Source organism: Protopterus annectens, chromosome 10.part0 (genome assembly GCF_019279795.1).
Source record: "Protopterus annectens isolate FY-2018-M chromosome 10.part0, PAN1.0, whole genome shotgun sequence".
Taxonomy (NCBI): domain Eukaryota; kingdom Metazoa; phylum Chordata; order Ceratodontiformes; family Protopteridae; genus Protopterus; species Protopterus annectens.
The window spans coordinates 1,838,897,527-1,838,920,033 of NC_056744.1; the positions used below are offsets into that span (position 1 = coordinate 1,838,897,527).

General features: G+C 42.4%; 1 protein-coding gene across 2 annotated transcripts in view; it reads left to right on the forward strand.

Annotated features, from left to right (window-relative positions):
* The window catches only part of PATL2 (PAT1 homolog 2), an 837,187-nt gene that overhangs the window by 587,419 nt on the left and 227,261 nt on the right, over window positions 1-22,507 (forward strand). For both annotated transcript variants that reach the window (XM_044086703.1, XM_044086702.1), the window contains one exon: window positions 12,155-12,314. In XM_044086703.1, the coding sequence (XP_043942638.1) occupies window positions 12,155-12,314 (160 nt within the window). The remainder of the gene's footprint in view (window positions 1-12,154; window positions 12,315-22,507) is intronic.

The window sequence follows — 22,507 nt, forward strand, 5'->3', positions numbered from 1 at the left end:
TTAGATCAGCCATGACTGGCACAGTGATAAGAAGGCATGCATGGCTAAAGGAGCAAGCTTTACCGGATCATGTTAAAGCTAAGTTGCTAGATGCTCCTATGGATAAGACAAGTTTGTTTGGTACACCTGCCCAGCAGGTTATGAAGAAAATGGAAGAAAAGGCAAAATCTGTTCAAACGGTTAAAGATTTCTTGCAGGTTCAACCCCAAGGTTTAGCAGGAACAGGCCTGCCAAAATCTGGTCCTTTCCTGCCTCCACAAAATTTCAAAGCGGCAGGAATAGACGCTCCAGAGGCAGAAACCAATCCAGAGGAGGTGCCTACAGAGGACGACAGTGGCAAGGTAACAACAGAGGCACAGACACAACCACTGCCACTACATCAGCACAACCACAGTGACTTAACCCTAAATCCGCCTACCAGGGAACAAATAGCAGCTCCTCTAGGCGGAAAGTTAACCTTATTTTCAAAGAACTGGCACTACATAACAAAAGACAAGTGGATTTTACAAGCCATAGATCAAGGTTACGGTTTCACTTCCACACTTTACCAGTCAAAAGAGGAATGCCAAATCTACCTTCAAATCAAAAACAGAGGCACTACAACAGATAATGGAGTTAGCAAACATGAGAGCTGTGGAAAGAGTGCCAACAGCAGAGCAAGGAAAGGGTTCTACTCCAGACTATTCCTAGTTCCAAGAAAGGAAAAAGTTGGAGACCAATTCTCGACCTGTCCACCTTAAATACATACATCATTGTCCCAAAATTCAAAATGCTGACCCTACAGCAACTTCTTCCCATGCTGGGCAAGGAGTCTTGGCTGGTAACTCTAGATCTCAAGGAGGCATACCTGCACGTCCCCATTCGACCAATCTGCAGAAGATACCTCAGATTTCTTGCAGGATCAGAGCACTATCAATTCTCAGCATTGCCCTTTGGCTTATCTACTGCCCAGAGTATTCACAAAATGCCTGGCATCAGTAATCGCCCATTGCAGACTACAGGAATTCAAATTTACCCATACCTGGACGACTGCCTGCTACAAGGGACAACAAAAGCAAGCTGACAACAGATTTACAAAGGGTCATTTACTTGCTACAAGCACTGGGATACACAGTCAATTTACAAAAGTCAAGGCTGATACCATCCCAAACAAGGACATTCTTGGGCGGAATTGGACACAGTAAAACAAATGGCATTCCTGACTACAGAAAAACAAAAGAACTCCCTCTTTACTTCTTGGCACTAACAAAACTGAACAAGTTAACAGCAAGAAAAGTACTGCAGGCCTTGGGCTTCATGGCATCATGCATACTCTTGGTCCCATTTGCCAGACTACATATGAGAAAACTACAGTGGTACCTAAAGAATTTATGGTCCCAACACAGACACAGCCTAGAAACAGAAATCCCACTAATTCCATGCTTAAAGCAGGAGTTCCTATGGTGGGCACAGGCATGTCAGTCAAACCCAGGCCTACCCTTTCGCAGATGTCAAGCAAGCCAGACCATCACAACAGACGCTTCAGACCTAGGATGGGGGGCCCACATGCTGGACAAATGCGTGCAAGGATTGTGGACACAGGATCAACTTCACCTGCACATCAACCTAAAAGAAATGCTGGCAGTAAAACTGGCAATCCAAAAGTTCAAACCATTTCTCCAAGAGGGCCAGTTGATAAGGACAGACAACACCACAGTCATGTGGTACATCAACAAACAGGGAGGCACTCATTCATACCCCCTATGCAGAATGACTTTGGAGCTGTGGACCCTGGCACTCAGCTACAACATCCAGTTACAGGCAATATTTGTACCGACAAAAGAAAATACTCTAGCAGACATATTAAGCAGAACCACATCGGATGCCCACGAATGGAAGCTGCACCCGGACATCTTCAAGACCATCTCAAAGAAATGGGGAATGCCTCAGATAGATCTATTCGCATCACCTCTCAATCACCAGCTCAAAAAGTTCTGCACAAGGACATTCCACCCACTAGCATGGAAAGTGGATTCGCTCTCCTTCAGCTGGAAAGGCCTAACAGCATATGCATTCCCACCTCTTCCCTTGATACACAAAGTACTACTAAAAATCAAGGAAGAACGTCCAAGGATAATCCTGATAGCTCCAAACTGGCCAAGACAACACTGGTACCCACTGCTGAGGAGCATGTCTCGAACAATATGTGGCCAATACCCTGATGCCTTTGATGTTAACTCAGAACAACTACAGCATCATACATCCAAACCTAAAAACGTTGCAACTGACTGCATGGAACATCACATAGCAGCAGCTAATCCAGAACTTTCCCAAAGAGTTAAAGACATTATTCTTGAAGCACGCAGACCTTCAACAAGAAGGAACTATGCTGGAAAATGGAAAAGGTTTGTCATTTGGAGTACGGAAAGAGGAAAAGATGTGTCAAACATAGATATGCCTAACATTCTGGAGTATCTGGCGAACTTCTTCATTCAGGCCTGTCCTACTCCTCCATCAAGATACATGCATCAGCTATTTCAGCAGAATACAGCTTTGATCCACCTGTGTTTTCGCACCCTTTGCTCAGGCAGTTCCTCAGAGGAATCAAGAATGTAAAACCTCCAAGGAAACCACCATTACCAGCTTGGGACTTAAACTTTGTGCTAGAAAAGTTGACACTATCACCCTTTGAACCAGCAGCAACAGCAGACCTACAACACATGTCATGGAAAACTGCTTTCCTACTGGCAATTACTTCAGCAAGGAGGGTTTCAGAACTACAGGCCTTAATGGCAGTGCAACCCTTCCTAATCTTCCACCAAGATAGAGTGTCCATGAGGACTAATCCTACATTTATGCCTAAGGTGGTATCCAGAGTGTCTTTAAACCAGGCAATCCACCTACCTACCTTCTTTCCCAACCCACAAAACAGAGGGGAAAGAATACTGCATACCTTGGATGTACATAGACAGCTACGCTACTACTTGGACAGAACAAAAAATAGCAGAAAGACTGACCAACTTTTGTAGCCTATGCAACAGGAAGGGAAGGAAAAGCTATTTCCAAACAGACAATCTCCAAATGGATAGGAAATTGCATACGATTCTGTTACTCCTTCCATGGAAAACCAATTCCACAGAACATAAGACCTCATTCTACAAGGGCAACAGCCACTACCACAGCCTTCTTACGAGGAGTGGCAACCAAAGACATTATTGAGGCGGCTACTTGGACCTCCGTGCATACATTTGCCAAGCGTTATAATTTGCCTCTATATTCCAGATCCCGAGCAGGGTTTGCCACTGCTGTACTGCAAGGGATCCTAAACACACCATAATCTACTTTTATCCTCCTCCCTAGTTGGCTATGGTATTCTACCCAGTTGTTATGACTGCAGATGCATCCATGAAGGACATAGTACAGTTTTGTACCTACCATAAATGTAGATGTCCGAACTAGATAGCATCTGCAGTCAGGATTACCCTCCCTCCTTCCCCTCTGTGGTACTCCTAGGGTGTTTACCCTCCTAATAGCTAGCTGGTGGGGGGGGAGTCTTTTATGGTGTATTTGTTTGTATATATGTACATACATGCTTATTTTTGTGTTTACCTCTATCTTTTTGGAAACATTGGCATCTATCCAAATTTTAGCCTTCAAGAGGGCTACTGGCATCTGGGGCAAGAAACACTGAGGAAAATGGCGTCGGCTGATGCTTTTATACCCGAAGACCAACAGAGATGACGTCGGGTGAAGTGCGACATCAGCCGAAGCCGGACCCGGACTTTGGAATCCGGCCGACTGAAGGGCTGCCTGACGACAGGACAACCCAGTTGTTATGACTGCAGACGCTATCCAGTTCGGACATCTACATTTATGGTAGGTACAAAACTGTACTTTCTAGAACCTGGAGGGTCGCAGCTTCCTCAAGTTTTGAATGTCATTTTGGAGGCCAGAAGGCCTAGTACAAGGAAAGTTTATGCTGATAAATGGAGGAGATTTTTTATTTGGAGCAAAGCAAAGAGCTTTGATGTTTCCAGGCCTAATTTGAGTGTTTCTCTTCAATATCTTACAGAATTATTAGGCAAGGGTTTGTCTTTCTCCTCTGTAAAAGTTCATGCTGCAGCCATTTCTGCTCACTATGACTGTGACCCATCATTATTCTCTCATCCTTTGTTTAAGCAATTCCTTAGAGGGGCAAAGAACATAAGAACCCCGCGTAGAGCTCCTACTCCTTCCTGGGATCTCAATTTTGTGTTGGAAAAACTTACTTTACCTCCTTTTGAACCTGCAGCTACATCTGAGTTGAAGTTTTTGTCTTGGAAGACTGCTTTTTTGTTGGCCATTACGTCTGCTAGAAGGGTATCTGAATTACAGGCTCTAATGGCAGTTGAACCCTTCCTCATTTTTCATAAGGATAGGGTATCTCTGCGTACTAACCCTACTTTTATGCCTAAAGTGGTTTCAAATGTGGCCTTGAACCAATCTATTCATTTGCCTACTTTTTATGCTGATCCTCAAAATAAAGGGGAGAAAATTTTACACACTTTGGATATTCACAGGCAGTTGCGTTATTATTTGAGCAGGACTAAAGGGTTCAGACAGTCTCAACAGTTATTTGTTTCTTTTGCTTTGGGCTCTCAGGGGAAACCTGTTTCAAAACAAACTATTTCTAAATGGATTGGCCATTGTATTGCTTTTTGTTATTCTCATCATGATAAGGAGATTCCGGCTGGAATCAGACGTCATTCCACTAGGGCTACTGCCACATCTACGGCTTTTTTAAGGGGTGTAGCTACTAAAGATATTTTGGAAGCAGCTACTTGGAGTTCAGTGCACACTTTTTCTAAACATTACCATCTCCCTCTTTATTCCAAATCTAGGGCTGGGTTTGCCACTGCAGTCTTACAGGGCATGTTAGCAGCTCCCAATGCTTTATGATTTTGCCAACCTCCCTTTACCTTTGCTTTGGGATTCTACCTACAGGTCATGACTGCAGCAATGTGAGATGAAGAACATAGTACAGTTTTGTACCTACCATAAATGTAGATGTTCGAAGATCCACATTGCTGCAGTCCAATTTACCCTCCCTCCTTCCCCTCTGTAGTTTGGAGTGGTTGTATAGTTTGGGTTGTAAATATTGTTTGCACATGGGTTTTGGAGGTTTTTCTGTTTTTGGCTATGGCCTTTCTTTTTAGGGCCTTCTGACATCTGGGGCAAGAAAGACTTGAGGATATGACGTTGGTCATGCACTTTAATACCATGGCGTACTGACGTCAGATCTGAGCGACCATGACCGACGCCAGCCTAACACTTTGGTATTCGGGCCGACCGAGGACAGCGGACTACCCACAGGTTATGACTGCAGCAATGTGGATCTTCGAACATCTACATTTATGGTAGGTACAAAACTGTACTTTGCTAACTGTGGATACCAGACAGTCAATGGTAGATGCATTATTCCTTACAAATAAATACATAATCAGCCACAGTTGTTTAAAATGGAGTAATAAAACAGTACAAGCTTGCATTGAAAACTGAAACCGAAGCAAAACTTTCAAAAATGATAGATGGTCAGAAAAAGAAACGAATTCCTAACCAAACGACATCCTACTCTTTTATGGCTTTTATATCTAAAATAAACTTAAGTCCTTGCAGGCAGGAGCTCTGTTCATCATGCATACAGCTGCAGTAATCACATATGGGTTCTCTGCCGTCAGGCGGGTCCTCGGTCGGCCGAATTCCAAAGTCTTGGTCCGGCGTCGGTTGTTGTTGCCTTCTTCCCTGAAGTCAGTGCGACAGGGGTATATAAGTCACAGCCGACGCCATATTCTCCAGTCTTTTTTGCCGCGCGGTGCCCGAAGCAGAAGCAATTCGCAAGTGCCGGTCGGCCAGCTCCTGAATTTACGAAAAATTGGAATCCGAAGTCGTCTTTAAAGCTAAGTACCCCATTGGGGAAACTTTTCTTGCCTCTGACCGATGTCAGACAAAGTTAACAATTGTATTTCTTGTGGGAAGGAAATACCGCATAAGGATTTCCATTCCCTTTGCTTACCTTGTTTAGGGCCAAACCACGATGTCTCGGACTGTCGCTTTTGTGCGACTTTCAATAAATGCACTATTAAGCATCGGGCGGAGTTCGCCCAACATTATTTTGGTAAAGCCTTTGATTATAAAATGTCGTTGGATACTCCGACTACCGTTTTGTCCAAAAAACGCAAGGACAAAAACTGACACGCAAGGCCCGCGGTCTCCACAGACACCACGCCAAAGCAGGCTACACGTGGTCCGGTTCTCAGCGAGACGCCTATGCAGTCCCTGACTACCGACGATAGTTCCTTGGCGGTGTCTTCTGTACCCGAGACCGCTGGTACCTCGGCCCTTACTCAGTCTACAACCACCGAAACCACAGTGAGTGTTGAGCCTCCTAATGTGGACAGGTCCACATCCACCCAGGGTGTATTTAGACCCTCTTCTTCCTTTTCCATTAAGGCCTTCACTAAGTCCAAATCAGCCATGCATCCCAAGAGGCCTGTTGCACAGGGCCCATCCCCAGGCCCCATGCCTAAAAAGCAGATGCTTAAAATGGCTGAGGATTTAATTTCCTATATCAGGGGTTCCCAACCCCCTCCAGACAAGAGGCCCAGAGTGGAGGAAGATGCTCCCTCTTCTGAACAGGGCTCCATTTTCTCAGAACATTCTGATGTGGAGGAACACTCGTACTCCCCTTATGAAGATTCGGATGCAGAACAGTCCATTCCTTCTGCATCTCCCCCAGAGGATTTTTCTTTTGGGGAAACCTTGCACACCTTGAGGGAGCACTTCCATTGGGAAGGCCAAGACTTTTCTGATTCCAAGAACAGGCTTAGGGAATTTCTTTTGTTACCTCAACACAGACCTCCGGCTATACCTCCTGTCCTGGACATACTTGATGATGTTTACTCGGAGGCTTGTCTTAATCCGGATTCCCTGCCTCCTGCACCATTCAAACCGGATAGGTACTACAGAGTCCCTAACTCTCACCAATTTCTTTTCAAAAGCCATAATGCTGACCCTGAAACCATTTCTCAAGGCCCCAAGGGAATGAAGGCCTCTACTGCCAAGAATCCACTACCTTCTGAAAGAGAATCTAGATCCTTAGAAAGGTGGGGGAAAAAGGTATACACCTCTGCCACCCTAGCCATGAGGGCCTTAAATTGTCAGTTCCATATGCTTAAATATCAGCAGTTTCTGTTATCACAATTAAGAAACAAAATGTCTCAACCTGAACAACCAGATTTGAAGGAATTGCAGGATATGATGCATAGTGCAGAACAAGTGGGTAAACGCACTTTACAATGTGGTTATGATGCCTTAGAGGCCTCTAGTAGAGCTGCTGCTACAGGAGCAGTCATTCGTAGACATGCCTGGCTTAGAGAACAAAGCTTGCCTGATCATGTTAAAGCTAAACTACTAGATGCTCCTTTACAAAAGGATGTGCTATTTGGTACTAATGCTGAGGAGGTATTACGGAAAATGGAAGAAAAAGCTAAATCTATGCAAACTGTCAAGGCTTTTCTACAGGTACAGCCACCTCGTTTTAGCAGAAATTGGCCTTCAAAAAACTGGTCCTTTCCAGCCACGGACAAGCCCCAAAGAGGTAGATACAGGCGCCCAAGGGGCAGAGGACAATCTCAAGGATCATATAGAGGCAGACAATGGCAAACTCAAGCACCAAGAGGTGGCGAAGACCGTGCACAACAATACAGAAAGCAAACCCAATGACTTCCTCCTTTTCATGCCAAGCAAATCTCAGCTGGCAGCTCCCTTGGGAGGAAAGCTGGCACTATTTTCAAGAAATTGGCATATTATCACAACAGACAAATGGATCCTGGACATAATAAACAGAGGCTACAGATTTCATTTTCACACTCTTCCAAAAATGAGAGGCATGCCAAACCTGCCACACAATCAAAGGGCAGAGGCGCAAACACAAATTACAAAACTCATGGACATGAAAGCCATTCAAGAGGTTCCTACTCACGAGCAAGGTCAAGGTTTTTATTCAAGACTTTTCCTGGTACCAAGAAAAGGAACCGACTGGAGACCCATTTTGGACTTACCATCCTAAATACATTTCTACTCGTGCCAAAATTCAAGATGCTCACATTACAGCAGCTTCTTCCCATGCTGGGCAAGGAGTTTTGGCTGGTAACATTGGACCTCAAGGAGGCATACCTGCATGTCCCAATCAGACAAAGCTGCAGAAGATACCTCAGATTTCTTGCAGGTTCAATCCACTATCAATTCTCTGCATTGCCCTTTGGCTTATCTACTGCGCCCAGAGTATTCACGAAATGCCTGGCATCAGTAATTGCCTACTGCAGACTTCAGGGGATACAAATGTACCCTTATTTGGACGACTGCCTGATCCAAGCGGACAACAAGCACACTCTTCTTGAACATCTGGCTTATGCAACATTGTTACTGAATTCTCTGGGATACACAATCAACAAAGAGAAATCCAGGCTAACACCATCTCAGAAAATAACTTTCCTAGGTGCCAACTTGGACACAAACACCCAGATGGGCCTATCTTGCGCCAGAGAAACAAGGGCAACTAACTCAGTACTTCAAAACACTAGCAAATTGTACCAGGCTTTACTGCAAGGAAAATCCTGCAGGCTCTGGGCTTCATGGCATCTTGCATTCTTTTAATCCCATGTGCAAAGTGGCATATGAGAACTTCAGTGGTACCTAAAAAACCTATGGTCTCAACACAGCCACAATTTGGAAACAATAATACCAATAATTCCATGTTTGCAAAAGGAATTTCTATGGTGGGCCCAAGCATGTCAAACAAACACAGTTCTCCCATTCTGCAAGCCTCAAGCAAATCAAGTCATCACAACAGACGCCTCAGATTACGCCTGGGGGGCGCACATGACGGGCAGGTGCATTCAGGGCAAATGGTCCCAAAAGGAAAAGCACCTTCACATCAATCAAAAAGAAATGCTAGCAGTGATAAATGCAATTACAGCATTCAAGGACGTCCTGCATCCAGGGCAATTATTGATAAGAACAGACAACACCACAGTAATGTGGCACATAAACAAACAAGGAGGAACACATTCATATCCCCTGTGCAGACTAGCCATGACACTTTGGAACCTGGCTCTGGAATGGCAAATCGAACTTCAAGCACAGTACTTGCCAGGTTTGGAAAACACGCTGGCAGACAATCTAAGCAGAAATATGACAGATCCACACGAATGGAAGCTGCATCCACAAGTGTTTACAAAGATAATCCAAGCATGGGGAAGGCCAGACATAGATCTCTTCGCCTCCCACAGGAACCATCAATTGGAAAAGTTTTGTTCAAGGACTTTTACCCAAAGGCCTGGAGGGTGGACGCCCTTTCATTCATTTGGACAGCATGGACAATGTACGCTTTCCCACCTCTGCCTCTTCTACCCAAGGTGCTCTTGAAAGCAAGAGCAGACAGACCGAAGATGATACTGATTGCTCCAGACTGGCCAAGACAGCACTGGTACTTACTCCTAAGGAGCCTAACACAAACTCCTCCCTGGCCTCTACCTCTAATGCCTCTTCTGCTGACTCAGCACAGCTACAAAACTCTTCACAGTCAGCTGAAAACACTCAATCTTGCTGCATGGAAAATTCCTTAACACCACAGCAGACCCTACTCTCCAAAGAGGTGCAGGATGTCATTCTGGATGCCAGAAGGCCATCTACTAGGAAGACTTACTCTGCAAAATGGAAACTGTTTTGCTCTTGGAATGAGAAAAAAGGCCAGGATCCTAGAAAACTGAATTTGCCTCCGGTATTACAGTATCTAGCTGAGCTGCTGAACAGTGGACTTTCATTTTCCTCCATAAAAATCCATGTCTCAGCCATTTCTGCAGAATTCAACACGGATCCACCGTTATTCTCTCATCCACTTTTAAGGCAATTCCTCAGAGGGGCTAAGAATATAAGACCACCAAGGAAACAACCAGTGCCAGCCTGGGATCTTAACTACATTCTAGAAAAATTAACATTGCCTCCCTTTGAACCAGCTGCCTCAACAGGTTTGCAATATTTGTCCTGGAAAACAGCTTTCCTTCTGGCCATTACCTCAGCGCGTAGGGTTTCGGAACTTCAAGCCCTCATGGCTGTGCAGCCCTTTCTTATCTTCCATCAGGACAGGGTTTCTCTTTGAACCACCCCGTCATTTATGCCTAAAGTGGTATCCAGGGTAGCTTTAAATCAAGCCATACACTTACCCCAATCCTCAAAACAAAGGGGAAAGGCTGCTACATTCCTTAGACATCCATAGACAGCTACGTTACTATTTGGACAGAACAAAGCCTTTCAGGAAATCAGAACCGCTTTTTGTGTCTTATGCTGTAGGAGCACAAGGGAAGCCTGTTACCAAACAGACCATCTCTAAATGGATAGGCCACTGCATACGGTTTTGTTACTCCTATCATGGGAAATCTGTCCCTGTAGGCATCAGACCTCACTCCACCAGGGCCACAGCTACCTCTACAGCTTTCCTCAGAGGAGTCCCTACCAAAGATATTTTGGAGGCAGCCACTTGGAGTTCTGTACATACCTTCACAAAACACTACCACCTGCCTTTATACTCCAAAACTAGAGCAGGCTTTGCCACTGCTGTGTTGCAGGGCATTCTGGCTCCTCCCAGTTCAACCTAGTGTATACCACCCTGTGCTTAGCTTTGGGATTCTACCCATATGTGATTACTGCAGCTGTATGCACGATGAACATAGTACAGTTTTGTACCTACCATAAATGTAGATGTTCGAGTGCTAATACAGCTGCAGTCCAGGTTTCTCTCCCTCCTTCCCCTCTAGGTATAGGACTGGTGGCTAACTCCTCCTCATACAACCTATTTTGGGTTATCCTCCTATGGTGTATTTGCTTGCAACTATTCTTTTTTGATAACATTGCATTGCTTGAATATATATATATATATATATATATATATATATATATATATATATATATATATATATATATTCCTTTTGGGGGCACCTGACATCTGGGGCAAGAAAGACTGGAGAATATGGCGTCGGCTGTGACTTGTATACCCTGTCGCACTGACGTCAGGGAAGGAGGCGACAACAACCGACGCCGGACCAAGACTTTGGAATTCGGCCGACCAAGGACCCGCCTGATGGCAGAGAACCCATATGTGATTGCTGCAGCTGTATTAGCACTCTAACATCTGCATTTATGGTAGGTACAAAACTGTACTTTCTAGGAAATGCCTTCAAAAGCAACGCTCAACTCACAACGTTTAACATATTGTTCCTCTGTTCGATAGTATTTCTGTTGTCTTTGCTTTGAATTCAGATGATGCCTTTCTCAATTAACTGCAAAAAGGATTGTTGAAGAGGAGTCCTGTGAACTAGTGCAGCAACCTGCAAGCAGAAACTGGTTCAGAAAGAAACGGTACTTAAAACTAATTTCCATACTAGAAAATTGAGCTGTATACCAATTGGCACTTATTTTACAAACCGTGCACCTTACTGACAAGCAACTACTGGGCAACTCTCAACTATTAGTGAGAATTAGAAACAGTGCCAAAAAGTGAGGGACAAAGCCCAACATCAGGGACAGTTTTTTAAATACTGCCTTTTATATTAAGTTGCTAGAGTAACAGGTTTTGCATGGGCATGAATTTTTTTTGTGATTTATAATGCTGTGATTGCAGTCTTCAACAATTAGCCAGAAAGCCACAAAATTAATTTGAGGCAAAATCTGTGACAACTGAGAGCTGTTTACACACTAATTAGAGCCCCAGTGCAGATAGTCCATGCATTTCCTTTTGAAAGGTAGATTGATTTATTTTTATTTCAAAGTTACTGCAACAGTTTAAGATGTCACACTTTAACTACAGCTGTTTTGTAGTAAAGTTTATTTGTAGAAGAGTGCATAAGTAAGCTTGCCTTTAATGCATGTTCATTTTATTAAAAATGAACCAGACAGCAAGGAAGTTGGTGCTGTATACTTTGGTCTTTGATTAGTGTAGTTTATGTGCACAGCAGAGTTGTACCCACTCATTGAGAAAAAGGTTGCTGTATGCTTTTAATTTAGTGTCTTTCCAACATTGCTTGTATTTACTGCAGTTTCCACTAGGATTCACAAATGCTTTTCCCTTTTTTAATAACAGTGAAATGGAAGATGAATTCCTACAGGTTCTCTCTGTTGGTAAAGGGAAGAAGCTAGTTTCCAGATTGTTGCCCTATCTGAACCACGAAGAAGCTGTGCATATCCTTCTCACAATTGCAAGACATTTGCCATTCCTTTTCAAGAAGGATGCGCAGGATGAAGTAAGTTATTCTGTTTTTGCTTCTTTTTCTGTATTTGCCTTAAAATACCACATAACTGGTTACCGAAAGCTGAACCCATGTTGGTACTTAGGATGGGTCATCCTGAGACCTCACTCTCATCCTCTCTAATCTTTAAAAAACACCTTAGAGACCACCTTGAAATACATTGGCTTTGCCCTTGCTCAAAGCCTGATTGAATCTACTTTTCATCTCTCCCCTCCCCTGGTTCCTTCTCTCTTGCTTCCTTAACAATTACCCTCCCATATCCTATGAACAACACTATAAAAAGTTTCCTAATGTTCTAATGTTTTAGTTTTTGATTGACTTCACATGAACACTACTAAAGCATTAAGACTTGTTTATTTTTTACTTCTACTCAAATGAAACGTTACATTGTTCACGATTTATTATTTTTTCATGTCTTATTTTGTAATGTGAAACTAGTCTTTTTTAGAATATTTTGAATGTATTAATTTACTCATGATGGAGCTTTTCTCCTCGGGCCTCTACTGAAAAGGGATATGTATCCAGCTAGACCAGCCCGGTCAACAAATGTAAATGAATAAATAAAATAAAAAGCAAGGCTATAATTGTACAGCAAACAAACCTTTGCCATTGCTACTGTATTCATTGTCTGGGTTATGTAGACCTCCCTCTCGGATCTTCCATTGCTATTTTATTCATTGTCTGGGTTATGTAGACCTCCCTGTGGGATGGCATCTATTTGACCCCTCTCCTCCAAGTAGTAATTAAACACAATCTAGTATCTGGAATTGTCTGCCTGACATGATGCAAGTAGGAGCAGGAAACAGACCTTTAGATCTAGGGTGCCAGCTGCTGAAAGACATTTACTGCCAGACCCTTGAAAAGCAACCACGGTTTGTCCTGATACCTTAGTCTCTTATCTCAAGAGGTCCTAAGACGCTTACATTGGTATTGACATAAGCTGTCTGGAAGTCACCTGCATTTTTTAAGCACCTTTATCACATTGTCACTTAAGACATAGGCGCTCACAGAAAACCATTAATTGTTTTAAGTTAACTCAGTTTCTGCTTTCCCTTAAACCTCTCTGCTCCTTTTGAACATCAGTCTGCATGTATTGTTCCCATTAATTTCTACTTCAAATACAGTCTGTTTAGTTTTTTAATTTAATTTTCTAGTAATTGATTTTCTGGCAGCCAACAAAATTAAACTTCAGGCCTTGCTATGTCTGGGCAGTTTAGATCCTGTCCCAGCTCAAAAGAATAATTACTTGGTTACACCCATTTGCTCCCCCATATATTTGAGTATGTTCTGGGGAATGTTTTTAATTTTCTGACTCATTACACACCCCAAAAATGTTACCAGTTATGTTTTTCTTCCCCAACACACCTCCGGTGTTTGCTGTCTGCCGGAGAAAAAATTCTGAAGTCTGTTTAGGGTATAAAAATACCTATACAAACACTTACAAGCAAAAATCCTAAACCTTTGGATTTTTGCACATTTGGGAGCCATATGTTTGTTCTGCAATTGATTTCCCATCTCTCTCCAGTCTTTTCTAACCTCGTCTGATTCTTATAGTTGTTGCTGTTTTTCTTTCGGCTTTTCCTGGTTAGGGGTCGCCACAGCGGAGCTCCGATCCGCTAATGATTGGCAGTCTATTTTTATGGTGCCGAGGTGCCAGCCCGAAGGCGCGCCCATTCAGCCATATTATATACGCCATACTCATTATCCCTTTTAAATAGCAGCATCCGATGCCCTTTTATATGCCATACTCATTATCCCTTTTAATAGCAGCATTTGATGGCCTTTTATACGCCGTACTCATTATCCCTTTTAATAGCAGCATCTGCTGTCCTTTTATACGCCATACTCATTATCCCTTTTAATAGCAGCATCTGATGGCCTTTTATACGCCGTACTCATTATCCCTTTTAAATAGCATCTGATGTCCTTTTATATGCCGTACTCATTATCCCTTTTAATAGCAGCATCTGATGGCCTTTTATACGCCGTACTCATTATCCCTTTTAAATAGCAGCATCTGATGGCCTTTTATACGCCGTACTCATTATCCCTTTTAAATAGCATCTGATGTCCTTTTATATGCCGTACTCATTATCCCTTTTAATAGCAGCATCTGATGGCCTTTTATACGCCGTACTCATTATCCCTTTTAATAGCAGCATCTGATGGCCTTTTATACACCGTACTCATTATCCCTTTTAAATAGCGGCATCTGATGTCCTTTTATACGCCGTACTCATTATCCCTTTTAAATAGCAGCATCTGATGGCCTTTTATACGCCGTACTCATTATCCCTTTTAAATAGCAGCATCTGATGTCCTTTTATACGCCGTACTCATTATCCCTTTTAAATAGCATCTGATGTCCTTTTATGTGCCGTACTCATTATCCCTTTTAAATAGCATCTGATGTCCTTTTATATGCCGTACTCATTATCCCTTTTAATAGCAGCATCTGATGGCCTTTTATACGCCGTACTCATTATCCCTTTTTAATAGCAGCATCTGATGTCCTTTTATACGCCGTACTCATTATCCCTTTTAATAGCAGCATCTGATGCCCTTTTATACGCCGTACTCATTATCCCTTTTTAATAGCAGCATCTGATGTCCTTTTATATGCCGTACTCATTATCCCTTTTAATAGCAGCATCTGATGTCCTTTTATACACCGTACTCATTATCCCTTTTAAATAGCAGCATCTGTTGTCCTTTTATACGCCGTACTCATTATCCCTTTTAATAGCAGCATCTGATGTCCTTTTATACGCCGTACTCATTATCCCTTTTAAATAGCAGCATTTGATGGCCTTTTATACGCCGTACTCATTATCCCTTTTAATAGCAGCATCTGATGTCCTTTTATACGCCGTACTCATTATCCCTTTTAAATAGCATCTGATGTCCTTTTATACGCCGTACTCATTATCCCTTTTAATAGCAGCATCTGATGGCCTTTTATACGCCGTACTCATTATCCCTTTTAAATAGCAGCATCTGATGTCCTTTTATACGCCGTACTCATTATCCCTTTTAAATAGCAGCATCTGTTGTCCTTTTATACGCCGTACTCATTATCCCTTTTAATAGCAGCATCTGATGTCCTTTTATACGCCGTACTCATTATCCCTTTTAAATAGCAGCATCTGATGTCCTTTTATACGCCGTACTCATTATCCCTTTTAAATAGCAGCATTTGATGGCCTTTTATACGCCGTACTCATTATCCCTTTTAATAGCAGCATCTGATGTCCTTTTATACGCCGTACTCATTATCCCTTTTAAATAGCATCTGATGTCCTTTTATACACCGTACTCATTATCCCTTTTAATAGCAGCATCTGATGTCCTTTTATACGCCGTACTCATTATCCCTTTTAATAGCAGCATCTGCTGTCCTTTTATACGCCATACTCATTATCCCTTTTAATAGCAGCATCTGATGGCCTTTTATACGCCGTACTCATTATCCCTTTTAAATAGCATCTGATGTCCTTTTATACGCCGTACTCATTATCCCTTTTAAATAGCAGCATCTGATGTCCTTTTATACGCCGTACTCATTATCCCTTTTAAATAGCAGCATCTGATGGCCTTTTATACGCCGTACTCATTATCCCTTTTAAATAGCATCTGATGTCCTTTTATATGCCGTACTCATTATCCCTTTTAATAGCAGCATCTGATGGCCTTTTATACGCCGTACTCATTATCCCTTTTAAATAGCAGCATCTGATGGCCTTTTATACGCCGTACTCATTATCCCTTTTAAATAGCATCTGATGTCCTTTTATATGCCGTACTCATTATCCCTTTTAATAGCAGCATCTGATGGCCTTTTATACGCCGTACTCATTATCCCTTTTAATAGCAGCATCTGATGGCCTTTTATACACCGTACTCATTATCCCTTTTAAATAGCGGCATCTGATGTCCTTTTATACGCCGTACTCATTATCCCTTTTAAATAGCAGCATCTGATGGCCTTTTATACGCCGTACTCATTATCCCTTTTAAATAGCAGCATCTGATGTCCTTTTATACGCCGTACTCATTATCCCTTTTAAATAGCATCTGATGTCCTTTTATGTGCCGTACTCATTATCCCTTTTAAATAGCATCTGATGTCCTTTTATATGCCGTACTCATTATCCCTTTTAATAGCAGCATCTGATGGCCTTTTATACGCCGTACTCATTATCCCTTTTTAATAGCAGCATCTGATGGCCTTTTATACGCAGTACTCATTATCCCTTTTAATAGCAGCATCTGATGCCCTTTTATACGCCGTACTCATTATCCCTTTTTAATAGCAGCATCTGATGTCCTTTTATATGCCGTACTCATTATCCCTTTTAATAGCAGCATCTGATGTCCTTTTATACACCGTACTCATTATCCCTTTTAAATAGCAGCATCTGTTGTCCTTTTATACGCCGTACTCATTATCCCTTTTAATAGCAGCATCTGATGTCCTTTTATACGCCGTACTCATTATCCCTTTTAAATAGCAGCATCTGATGTCCTTTTATACGCCGTACTCATTATCCCTTTTAAATAGCAGCATTTGATGGCCTTTTATACGCCGTACTCATTATCCCTTTTAATAGCAGCATCTGATGTCCTTTTATACGCCGTACTCATTATCCCTTTTAAATAGCATCTGATGTCCTTTTATACGCCGTACTCATTATCCCTTTTAATAGCAGCATCTGATGGCCTTTTATACGCCGTACTCATTATCCCTTTTAAATAGCAGCATCTGATGTCCTTTTATACGCCGTACTCATCATCCCTTTTTAATAGCATCTGATGTCCTTTTATATGCCGTACTCATTATCCCTTTTAATAGCAGCATCTGTTGTCCTTTTATACGCCGTACTCATTATCCCTTTTAAATAGCAGCATCTGATGTCCTTTTATACGCCATACTCATTATCCCTTTTAAATAGCATCTGATGTCCTTTTATACGCCGTACTCATTATCCCTTTTAAATAGCAGCATCTGATGTCGTTTTATACGCCGTACTCATTATCCCTTTTAAATAGCATCTGATGGCCTTTTATACGCCGTACTCATTATCCCTTTTAATAGCACCATCTGATGTCCTTTTATACGCCGTACTCATTATCCCTTTTAAATAGCAGCATCTGATGTCCTTTTATACGCTATACTCATTATCCCTTTTTAATAGCAGCATCTGATGTCCTTTTATATGCCGTACTCATTATCCCTTTTAATAGCAGCATCTGATGTCCTTTTATACGCCGTACTCATTATCCCATTTAATAGCAGCATCTGATGTCCTTTTATACGCCGTACTCATTATCCCTTTTAAATAGCATCTGATGTCCTTTTATACGCCGTACTCATTATCCCTTTTAATAGCAGCATCTGATGTCCTTTTATACGTTGTACTCATTATCCCTTTTAAATAGCAGCATCTGATGTGCTTTTATACTCCGTACTCATTATCCCTTTTAAATAGCAGCATCTGATGGCCTTTTATACGCCGTACTCCATTTTCCCTTTTAATAGCAGCATCTAATGTCCTTTTATACGCCGTACTCATTATCCCTTTTAATAGCAGCATCTGATGCCCTTTTATACGCCGTACTCATTATCCCTTTTAATAGCAGCATCTGATGTCCTTTTATACGCCGTACTCATTATCCCTTTTAAATAGCAGCATCTGATGGCCTTTTATACGCCGTACTCATTATCCCTTTTAAATAACATCTGATGTCCTTTTATACGCCGTACTCATTATCCCTTTTAATAGCAGCATCTGATGTCCTTTTATACGCCGTACTCATTATCCCTTTTAATAGCAGCATCTGATGTCCTTTTATACGCCGTACTCATTATCCCTTTTAAATAGCAGCATCTGCTGTCCTTTTATACACCGTACTCATTATCCCTTTTAAAATAGCAGCATCTCTTGTCCTTTTATACGCCGTACTCATTATCCCTTTTAATAGCAGCATCTGATGTCCTTTTATACGCCGTACTCATTATCCCTTTTTAATAGCAGCATCTGATGTCCTTTTATATGCCGTACTCATTATCCCTTTTAATAGCAGCATCTGATGTCCTTTTATACGCCGTACTCATTATCCCTTTTAAATAGCAGCATCTGTTGTCCTTTTATACGCCGTACTCATTATCCCTTTTAAATAGCAGCATCTGATGTCCATTTATACGCCATACTCATTATCCCTTTTTAATAGCAGCATCTGATGTCCTTTTATACGCCGTACTCATTATCCCTTTTAAATAACAGCATCTGATATCCTTTTATACGCCGTACTCATTATCCCTTTTAAATAACAGCATCTGATATCCTTTTATACGCCGTACTCATTATCCCTTTTAATAGCAGCATCTGATGTCCTTTTATACGCCGTACTCATTATCCCTTTTAAATAGCAGCATTTGATGGCCTTTTATACGCCGTACTCATTATCCCTTTTAAATAGCAGCATCTGATGTCCTTTTATACGCCGTACTCATTATCCCTTTTAAATAGCATCTGATGCCCTTTTATACGCCGTACTCATTATCCCTTTTAAATAACATCTGATGTCCTTTTATACGCCGTACTCATTATCCCTTTTAAATAGCATCTGATGTCCTTTTATACGCCGTACTCATTATCCCTTTTAAATAGCAGCATCTGATGTCCTTTTATACGCCGTACTCATTATCCCTTTTAATAGCAGCATCTGATGTCCTTTTATACGCCGTACTCATTATCCCTTTTAAATAGCATCTGATGTCCTTTTATACGCCGTACTCATTATCCCTTTTAAATAGCAGCATCTGATGTCCTTTTATACGCCGTACTCATTATCCCTTTTAAATAACATCTGATGTCCTTTTATACGCCGTACTCATTATCCCTTTTAAATAGCATCTGATGTCCTTTTATACGCCGTACTCATTATCCCTTTTAAATAGCAGCATCTGATGTCCTTTTATACGCCGTACTCATTATCCCTTTTAAATAGCAGCATCTGATGTCCTTTTATACGCCGTACTCATTATCCCTTTTAATAGCAGCATCTGATGTCCTTTTATACGCCGTACTCATTATCCCTTTTAAATAGCAGCATTTGATGGCCTTTTATACGCCGTACTCATTATCCCTTTTAAATAGCAGCATCTGCTGTCCTTTTATACGCCGTACTCATTATCCCTTTTAAATAGCATCTGATGCCCTTTTATACGCCGTACTCATTATCCCTTTTAAATAACATCTGATGTCCTTTTATACGCCGTACTCATTATCCCTTTTAAATAGCATCTGATGTCCTTTTATACGCCGTACTCATTATCCCTTTTAAATAGCAGCATCTGATGTCCTTTTATACGCTGTACTCATTATCCCTTTTAATAGCAGCATCTGATGGCCTTTTATACGCCGTACTCATTATCCCTTTTAAATAGCATCTGATGGCCTTTTTATCGCGTACTCATTATCCCTTTTAATAGCAGCATCTGATGTCCTTTTATACGCCGTACTCATTATCCCTTTTAAATAGCATCTGATGTCCTTTTATACGCCGTACTCATTATCCCTTTTTAATAGCAGCATCTGATGTCCTTTTATACGCCGTACTCATTATCCCTTTTAAATAGCATCTGATGGCCTTTTATACGCCGTACTCATTATCCCTTTTAATAGCAGCATCTGATGTCCTTTTATACGCCGTACTCATTATCCCTTTTAAATAGCATCTGATGTCCTTTTATACGCCGTACTCATTATCCCTTTTAAATAGCAGCATTTGATGGCCTTTTATACGCCGTACTCATTATCCCTTTTAATAGCAGCATCTGCTGTCCTTTTATACGCCGTACTCATTATCCCTTTTAAATAGCATCTGATGGCCTTTTATACGCCGTACTCATTATCCCTTTTAAATAGCAGCATCTGATGTCCTTTTATACGCCGTACTCATTATCCCTTTTAAATAGCATCTGCTGTCCTTTTATACGCCGTACTCATTATCCCTTTTAAATAGCATCTGATGGCCTTTTATACGCCATACACATTATCCCTTTTAAATAGCAGCATCTGATGTCCTTTTATACGCCGTGCTCATTATCCCTTTTAATAGCAGCATCTGATGTCCTTTTCTTTCTTCAGCATGTGGGTTACATAGCTGACCTGTGATCAGACTCGCCCCCATATACCACAGACTTGCGGATTCAGTTCTCAAGCCCCTCCGTCTACCCATAATGCCACAGCAGCTCAAATTTCGTTTGTCGCCATGTCTAATTAATGTAGATCCTCTCTCAGGAGCTTTGTGCTAAATTCTTATGGATTGTGAGTAGTTTTTCTACTTCATTTAACCACCTTCTGTAGCCTTTAGCTATCCTCCTCCTGCTCCTTCACTCTGTGTTGTTAGTCAGTCCTCCTCCTGCTCCTTCATTCTGTCATCAGTCAGTCCGTGACTAAAATTTTCTGTCAGTGAGGCCTGCCTTGCTGCTATCTCTCTGCATCTCCCCACAAGTGCAGCAGATATTTTGCTCTAATTCCCCCTCAGAGAGAGTCCTCGAGAGATACTGTAGTCCACATTTGGTCCTCCGGTCTCCTTTACACCTCATCCTGATGCCTCTGATTCCAAAATTCTTACAGAAAGCCAGTCAGTTGAAGCGGTCACTTCTCGTTGCCTCCTTTTGGCCTTGCCAGGTGTGGTTCCCCCTTCTTTGGTCTTGTCTTTGTTAACCTCCATGGATACTAGACCCCAGTCAAAACCTTCTCTCTCTTCCCTCAGGAATGAAACATCCCAATATTCCAGGCCCAAACTAACTGCATGGGTTCTCCAGTGCCACTAATAGCTAAACAGTCCAGGCTTTCCTCCCCAGTTTATATAATTTTATCTTGCCAGTAAGCTTCTACAAGGAAGATTTACAAGAGTAAATGGAAAAGAATGTCCTTCAAGAATGCAACTGCAGTCATAACATGTGGGTTGTCCTGCCTCAGGCAGCCCTTGGTCGGCTGGATTCCAAAGTCTGGGTCCGACGTCGGCTGATGTCGCATTTCTCTCCGACGTCAGAGTGGCTGGAGTACATAAGCATCAGCCGACGCCATTTTCTTCAGTCTTTCTTGCTGCGCGGTGCCCAAAGCAGAAGCAGTTCGCAAGTGCCGGTCGGTCACCTCCTGTATTCTTCGATACCGAAGTCATCAAAAAAGCTAAGTACCCCGTTGGGGACCTTTTCTTGCCTCAGCTGATGTCAGAAATAACTGAAAAAGTTAACAATTGTCTTTCTTGTGGTAAACAAATACCTCATAAGGATTTCCACTCTTACTGTCTTCCTTGCCTGGGCCCAGACCACGACGTCTCGGCCTGTGTAGCCTGTGCTCGCTTCAACAAGTGCACTCTCAGGCGCCGGGCGGAGTTCGCTGAAGACTTTTTTGCCGATAAATTTGCCTACACCATGCCGTCGGATCTTCCGACATCGCAAACTCCCAAAAAGCGAAAAGACCGGGACCGACATCCGCGTCTACCACCGACTCCACGCCCAAACCTAGCGCGAGTGCTCCGGTTCCCTCGGAGACTGTCTCTCCACTGCTCCGAACCGAAGACACCGCATTACCGACGACTCCGATTCCGGACATCCCTCCGACGCCAGTTATCGATTTTCCTCCGGATACCGAAACAGAGGAAATGCCAGAGACCATTGCTGTAGACAAGGTCACTCCTGCACGTGGAGCTGCCAGGCCTCCTATGGCCATGTCTATTAAGGCCTACACTAGGGCTAAGGCAGCCAGCAAAACAAAGCATCTTACTTCTAAATCCTTACCTCAGCCTACCCCAGAGACACAAATTATGTCCGTGGCTGCTGATTTAATTTCCATGATTAGAGGTTCACAGGCCCATCCTGAGAGAGGATCCCAGCCTCCTTCTGATAAAAGGCCCCAGGTTGAACCCTCTGAACCTATCCCTTCAGATGAAGATTCTGAGGGCTCTGTCCACTCTGATAGCCAGGAAGAGCTCTTCCAGACCTATGAGGACTCCGATGCAGAAGATTCCATCCCCTCTGCCTCCCCTCCTGAGGATATTTCTTTTGGGGAAGTTCTGCACACCATGAGGGAGCATTTCAAGTGACAAGGTCAGGAATATTCTGATTCTAGGAAACGTCTGAGGACTTTCCTTAAGAAGCCCCAGCACAGGCC